The following is an 8,267-nucleotide window of genomic DNA, read 5'->3' on the forward strand; positions in this document are numbered from 1 at the left end:
ATTTTATTAAGTCATTAATTGGAGTATATTAATTTTAGAGTTCTTAACCTTAATTCATACAATGAAGAAAGAATCAGAGTTTCTGGGCAGGTAGAATGACTTGACACTTACTCTCTGTCCTATAGGACCTTTAGGACCTGTTATGCCAACAATGCCAGCATCGCCTTCGGGACCCTAGAAATACAATAAAAAATAACAAGTCAAAATCATTAGCTCTGTAGGAACACTTCACAAATGAAATAATCTTGTAGCAAAATACTAAGAATTGCCCTTTAAAAAATGGAATGTGATAGTTTATGATGTACACACTGGAGTATTTTGGAGGAATTATACTGAGGTCTTCAGCTTACTTTGAAATACACCAAAGATGGATTGAGAGAGGGAGAGAGGGATGGATAGATGGACAGGTACATGAGAAAGCAAGTCAAGTAAAATGTTTATGGCAGAATCTAGGTAATAGGTATATGGGTGTTCATTCACACTCTCAACTTTGTTGTATGTTTGAAAATGTTCATAATGAAATGTTTGGGAAGAGGAATGAGGGGACCGAAGCAAGTTATTCAAGAAAATTGCTAGGAAACTATACAGTTACATAAGTGTTATAATCAACATATTCAAAACTCAAATATATAACTGGATGAACTGAAAATTTGCAGATTAAAAAAAAGTGAAAACTCAAGTCAGAGACTTGAGTTAAATATTGTTAAATATTGAGTTAAATATTTCAACATCTTGTTTTTCTAGTTAACTTGAAGACTAGCAGAAAATTATGCAAACATACTTTGGGGCCTGGGAATCCTTGGAAACCTGTCAAGCCTTGAATACCATGTTCGCCCTGCAGTGTGAAAAGGTACAATAATCATTATTGTGCAATGGTGGCCCAGTCTGTAGAATAAGTGCTTAGTGAACTGCTGAGTTGGCACATACAGGCTGCCCTTTCACACCAGGCTCTCCACACGGTCCTTGATCACCTTGTGCTCCTCGGTGACCTCTTTTACCTTGAATTCCAGGTTGACCAGGTAACCCCTGTTCACCCTACGGACAGAAAAAGAAAGGTAATCTTGACTTTAGAATCTATAAAAATATTGGCTTTCAAGTAAAGCCCAAATGCTGGCCCGTCCTTAGGCATAGTACAGGGCACTGGGGAAATCAAGTTCTGCATGATCATTCTCCCCACCAACATTTTCCACATAAATAATAGTTGATTATAATAAACAAGAAGTGTAGCAGTGAGGAAAAATAATTCCAGAGACTGTGGTCATAAGTGTGGAAAGAAGAGGGAAGAGGGTACCTGTAACTCTAGAAGGAGGACAGCGGGGCTTCAGAGAGAATGGTGTGAGGGTGTGGTGTGTATGTGAGGAGACTTGCATTTTATTTGAATTGATATTCTTTTGCTGTGTTTTCTTTCACATACATAGATATCAGCTATCTGATACCAGAAACAGAGTGGAACCTCCTGAAGTGTGAACCCTGGTTTCTGCCACAATTATCTTTTCAATCTTATCATTAAGAAATGTCCATTATCTGTTTCCCAAGGTTTCTCTGATATAAGCCCTCTTTACCACCTAAAAGTTCACTTTAAACATATATTTCATCACCATTATTTTATTTTTAAAAACCAATTCTTTTTACAATTTATTTTTATTTTGTTTTTAAAATGAGAGTTGCAGTATCTTTTACACCATTTCTAAAAATAAACTTAGGAATCAGGTGGAGTTTAGAGATAGGTTAATGAAGACACAATGCTTGGTAGACTTGGATTAAAGAGTCTTTAAGATTATCATCCACTGTCTTGAGACAAAGACACAGCTTTGGGACTTGACAAATATGAGTTCTTTTTATTGCAGATGCACACGTAAGAGGTAGGGATCTTTCTTATCCCCGCCCCACCCCTAGTTTTAGCATTTGCCCAGCTACCTTGAGTTTTAGTGGAAAGGGCTATTCATGGTATGGACATTAACAGAGGCTCAAGTTGTAAACAGTAGGCAACTGGGTCATCATTTTCAGTTTACCTACATGGGTCAGAATATCTGAAAATTCTTTAGAAGTGGAACTGTGAAAATGAAGTTAAGAGGGAGTCAATGTCTTAATCTTAGGCATTTATGAAATAGGTTTAGACATTGGACTAATGTCTTAGTTGTCTGGATCAACCCCGTGTTGAAATATTTCTAAGAGAGGTTTGTTTGGAAAACCTACTGACATGTGACAGTACTCTACGCAATGAATGTTAAAGCACGACTTAGTGACTATGATTCTGACTCAAAGAAATAATCTATACTCATCAGATTTATTAATTGGTTGGTTACGTTCAGACTTAGAGGAACAGAAAGTATATCTGGGGAAAGTATGTCTCTGGAAATAAACAAGACTTCTCTGTTTTAGAGGAGAAGGTGGATGACAGAGAGGGAATCAAAAACAAAATGAGTCAAAGAGCATTTTTTAAAGCATCGCCAGTCCTGGGTGAATGAGTTGTTTTGGCAAACTACACGCACTGTAGCTATCATGGGACATGGATATGTCAAGCCCCACCCCCTTCACTTTCTTTCTAATGTGTTCTTATTATTAGCCAAATCCCATTAAAAGCTATTAATCTTACCATCCTGTCATCTAGCCTATGAACTCAGCACCAGTAAGGATGGTCAATACCACTCATGCATCAGAACAAAACATTCATGTACCTTTGGGCCTAGAACTCCTGGATTTCCTGGCAGGCCTGATGAACCCTTTGCTCCTCGAGGACCTGGAGACCCAGCCAGTCCTGTTCTTCCTGGGCTGCCTCTGATGCCCTAAATAAAATAGATAAAAGATGAAAACTGGGGCAGTGCCTAAAAGACCCATTCTGGGGGCTCAATAAATGTAGGAGGGGAAGGAGTTCAGAAAGGTTGCTGGTGACACACTGCCCATGTGTGGCAGTTATCCTGGGTTTCTTTCTCAAATTAAGTGAAATGTTTAAATAATGTTTTGGCTTTCCTAATAATGCAATGGTCTTGGGTTTTTAAAACAAAAATACTGAGGCAGTACAAAGTGCACCAGTACTTTCTGACTTCGTGTGAAGTATGTTTGCTGTATTCTAACTTTTTGTATTTTGCTCTGGTGTACATGACAACTCTAATAACTGAGTAATGTCTCCTTAAGAAGAATATTCTGATGGATGTTAACTAGACTTATTGTAGTGACCATTTCTCAAAACATGCATATATTGAATCATTATATTGTACACCTGAAACTAATATAATGTTATATGTCAATTATGTCTCAATAAAAAAGGAGGAATATTCTATTTCTCAATCACACGATTCCAGAAAATTTACTACAAATAGTTTCATTGGGAATAAAGTTAAGTGAGCAAGCAATATTTCCTGAAAATCAAATCCTAAAATAAGGTTGGCAAACAGTGGTTTGCAAGGCAAAATCCAACCCATCACGTATTTTTTTGTAGAACCCATGAGTTAGAAATAGTTTTTACATTTTGAAAAAAAAAATAAAAAAAATAATATTTCAAGATGTGAAAATTACATGAAATTAGAATTTCAATTTTACTGCAACACAGCCATACTCATTCCTTTATATACTGGGTAATGGCCATTTTGTGCCATAAGGCACAGTTGAGCAGTTGTGGCCGACACTGTAGATGGCACATACTGCTTCAAAGTGCTGCTTGTTGCACTGTAAACTGCAGTGATAAAGTTACAACTTGACAGTGTTTCATAGGTTGGAACATATGCTGAGTCACTGTGACCTTTTATTTGTTTTAGTACTAGTGCATATTGGTCATATCACAACAACAAAAGGGAAAAAAGTGAACTTTGAATGCTGTGCTTTTAAAGCACAGTGAAATGCAGATTATTTATCTGTTGTCAAATTAGATGTCAAAGCTTTGTGTTTATGACGTAATGACATAACTGTGCTAAAAAATAAAATACAATATACATCTACATGATCCGACCAAGCATTTGATACAATAGCCCCACGCCATAGGAATGTGATAGAAAAATTAGGACATTTACAATGGAGTATTTTATCACAACAGAATTTCTCCATAAAAAAAATGAAAATGAAGTAGCAACTAAAGTAAATTTCTTAGTGGTTCATTAGCCCTGCAAGGAAAGTCACTTATTGATTGTGACTTAAATTGTGTAGCAAAAATAAACTTGTTTAAGATTGTTAGCTTTTGGCAAGAACAGTTGCCTAAACTGTTGAGGACATTGGAGCTGCATTAATAGTCAATTAAAAATCACAGAAAATGCTTTTGAGTGGTTTTCCTTGTCTCTTGAAGAACTGATAGGTTTTAGTACAGAAGTCCCCTTTTATCCAAGGGGGATTTGTTCCAAAACACTGAGTGGATGCCTGAAACTGGGGATACTATTGGACCTATATATATTATGTCTTTTCCTATACTTACATATATACATACATATATATGTATGTACATACCTATGATAAAGTTTAATTTATAAAGTAGGTACAAAAAGAGATTTACAACAATAACTAAAAACAGAACAATTATACCAATATACTGTAATAAACGTTATGTGAATGTTGTCTCTGTTGCTCTCAAAATGTCTTAGTGTACTTTTCTCACCTTTTCACTTAAAGGATGCACTTTATGGCTTCTCTTTGTCATACCTGAATTGCTAGCACCACTATTCTTGTGCTCTGGAGCCATGGTTAAGTAAAACAAGGGTACCCTGAACACAAGCACTGCCTAAACAACAGTAGAGCTGATCCTTGAGATGGCGACTGGGTGACTGACGGGCAGGAGTTATACAATGCGGATGCAATAGACAAAGGGATGACTCATGTTTTGGGTGGGATGGAGGAGACAGTGTGAGATTTCACGACGATACTCAGACTGGCGTGCAATTTAATGCTTAAAATTGTTTATTTCTCAAATTTTCCATTGAATATTTTTGGACTCCAGTTGACTATATAACTGAAACCATAGAAAGTGAAACCATGGATAACGGGGGACGACTGTAATACTACTCAGTTGTTAATCTGAAGAGTCAGGGCTGAGTTTGAAGTGCCTAAAGAATTAACCTGTATGAATATTTTGTGGAGAATATAGGTTAGAATATTTTCAAAGAAGTTAAAAATACTAAATAGTACAACCTGAAGTGGAGTCTGCTAAGCTTTGATAAAATAGATAGCAATGAATCAGAAAAAGACTTATTGGATACATTTATAAAACTTGTGAAAATGTAAGGTGTTTAAAGATTGTGGATATTCAATGTATTATTCACCATCAGGTACTCTGAGGAAAATACTCGAATCTAGCATGTGTTATTGAACTTGTAGTGTCAACAGTAAACTCCATTGACTCCTGTATTTTTAATGTTCATTAGTTCTATGAAATTTTTTTTGTCAAAACAGAAGCTAAATATCCTGAGTTTTTCTAGCACACAGTAGTTTGATGGCTTAGCAGCGATAAAGTTTTACTGAGATTTTTTGAAGTGGAGATTGAAAGCTTTTTGAATGAGAAAAACTACCCCCGGCCTCTATTATTGAGTGATAAGTGGCTTTAGAAATTAGGTTTGGCTGCAGACTTTCTAATGTTTAGCAATAAATTCAATCTAAAATTACAAGGCAAAAAATGCTTACATGTGAAACATATATTGTAGTAGTTGTTTTGTGACAGCTAACATTTGAATCACAAGTAAGTTCAACCAACTTTATATATTTCCTGTCAAAAATTAAAACAATAAGTGAGATCTCCATGTCCACATAAATTTGCAGTGGGTAGATTTTCGGAGCTCAAGCAGTTTTAGCAGCACTTTTTAGACCTAGATGTAAGAAATTTCTATATTTCAAAATCCATTTAACTTTGCAATTGAGGAGTTTCCACCTAATCTTCAATTGGAAATAAATAATCTACAATGTAATGGTGTGCTAGAAGGCAAATATCAAGAGAAGAATCTAACAGAATTTTAGAAATTCCTTTCAAGAAAAAAATATTTTCAATTAAAATCATATGTTTATGAATTGCAATATTTGGAAGTATCTATCTGTGTAAAAAAATTTTTCCAAAGTAAATATGTAAAATATAAAAAAATCTCATTATATGTCAGCTTTAACACATGAAAAGAACATTTTGATGATAGGAAACTGTAATAAGCTAAATCTCATCCCTCTCCAAAAGAATTACACTTTTTTCTCATTAGTAGACTTGTATTACAAAATATTGTACTAAATTATTATATTTTGAATTTCAAAAAGAAAAATTCAGTGAGAATCTATTTTCTCTTTTGCTACATGAATTCTTAAGTAATATACCATTGATTTTGCCTTTTGCCCTGGAAAGACAAAAACAGTTACTAATATTTACTGAAAAATTTTGCTGACCCTTGTTCTAAGAGATGACTGCTTGTTTCTGACTTGATTCCTGGGATACTAACTTGGGTTGTGCAATAGCTCTTCTATACATTCAACAAACATTTGTTGAATATCATGTATGTGTACAGAAGATTCCATGGGAAGCCCTGTGAGTAATACACATAGAGTTTTTGTTTTCAAGAAGTTTAAAATTAAGTGAAAAAGATAAAATGTAATATATAAATAGTGATAATTAAGGCAGAAATGTTAGAAAAAAGTCATATGAGAAGAGAGCTATACTGTATACTAGAGAGATTCTGAATAGGGCAAGTTACCTTTGATGCTAATCAGAAATGGAAAATACTGAGAAGGTAGGATGGAACTGGATCACAAGATAAAGATATTGCCCTTAAAGTTATAAATGTGGTACGAGAAATGATGTGCTCAAGATAAGCTAGAATCACTTCTGTGAAAGGTCTGGTTGGAAAAATGGGATTTAAAAGGTAAAGCCAACTTTGAACTTAATACTAAAGTACTTTTCCCTCCCATCCCCCAAATGCTATTTCCTCTAGATGATATCATCACATATCTTTTTATTCTCTTATCATGGTAAAAAAAAATAATTCAATGTATTTTTAAAATTACCCTTTCTAAGTAGACTTTCTTTATAACCACAAAACTCACTAAAATAATGAATAAAAACATATTTTACATCACTAGGTGCCATGACTATACTGGGTACTTACAGGGAGACATCTATCACCTATAGGAGATAGGTTCACATTCCTTAGCTTGACTTTTAAATCTTTTTTTTTGTTGCAATATACATTGACTATTTTATCTCTTACCATTTCTCTGTATTAGTAGCTCTCAGTATTTGTAAGGAACCATTTTGAGGGCAAAATTCTTATAGAGGGAGAGAGGAAAGGAAGGGGAAAAAAACAGAGTAGGAGGGAGAGAGGAAAGGGGAGAGGGACAAGGAAGGGGGGTGAGGGGAGAGATAGGGGGAGGGAGGGAGGGAGGGAGGGAGGGAGAGAGAGAGAGAGAGAGAGAGAGAGAGAGAATCTCCATATTGTGGACTTTGGATTCATTAGGGTGGTGTGGGTCTTCTATGTTGCTTGCACCTTATCCTAAGCGCATTAACCTACTCTATTTCTTTGCCTTGCTTCTTTGTATGTGTTTTACATTGATGTGATTTAATTTGGTCTGTGAGCTTTTTTGTTCATGTCTCAGGGATAGATTATCTGGTACTGTGCTTTCCACATGAATGATGAGAACCCTGGATTTCAAGAGATGAACTTTTGAGCCTATCAGTGCAAATAAATGCAAATCCAGTTACAGTCATCTGAGACTTTGGGATATCACATTTCAAAATGTTCAGAGGAGACATAGGAGTTATATTAATGGTCCAGTCTCTAAAAGGAATATGACTTTACAAGAAAAGCAAGTTTAAAAATCAAAATTGTGATAAATAGCACCCTCGACAATAAAACAAAAATAGGTGAAAGAATGAAAGAAACCAGTAGTCTGCAGAGAAAGCAAATTCTAAAAGATCATAAATAAGGAAGGGCGTGTAAGCAAGGAAAAAATCAGACTTAGACTATCAAAGCAGCTCCAGAATTAAACTAGGTGAAAAGTTACAGAATGTAGATCAGTGTAAGAATCTATATGTTATATAATACACACTATATACTATATACTGTATAAATATTGGGTTGTCTCTCAAGGGCATAAGTATCTTATCCCCAGATGTATTATGGACATAATCGATGCCATAGGGAGAGAACATACGTCACATGACAGATTATGCTAGATGATTTTAGGATAGCTCAACATTCCAGAATTCTAAAACAGTACCACTTCACCTCATTTTATTTGTAATTTTAGGCAATTTTTGAGACCTTTATTCTCCAACAGAAAAAAAAAAATGTATCTTTTGGGTGATACATGGACAA

The 8,267-nt window shown here is 35.1% G+C and overlaps 1 protein-coding gene across 7 annotated transcripts in view; it reads right to left on the minus strand.

Annotated features, from left to right (window-relative positions):
* Positions 1-8,267, minus strand: part of COL24A1 (collagen type XXIV alpha 1 chain) — a 308,258-nt gene that overhangs the window by 40,496 nt on the left and 259,495 nt on the right. For all 7 annotated transcript variants that reach the window (XM_074335081.1, XM_074335082.1, XM_019751779.2 and 4 more), the window contains 4 exons: positions 2,679-2,786; positions 928-1,035; positions 782-835; positions 112-174 (listed from right to left, as the gene is read on the minus strand). In XM_074335081.1, coding sequence (XP_074191182.1) covers positions 112-174; positions 782-835; positions 928-1,035; positions 2,679-2,786 — 333 coding nt within the window. The remainder of the gene's footprint in view (positions 1-111; positions 175-781; positions 836-927; positions 1,036-2,678; positions 2,787-8,267) is intronic.

The sequence above is a fragment of the Rhinolophus sinicus genome, linkage group LG06, assembly GCF_036562045.2.
Source record: "Rhinolophus sinicus isolate RSC01 linkage group LG06, ASM3656204v1, whole genome shotgun sequence".
In the NCBI taxonomy this organism is placed as follows: domain Eukaryota; kingdom Metazoa; phylum Chordata; class Mammalia; order Chiroptera; family Rhinolophidae; genus Rhinolophus; species Rhinolophus sinicus.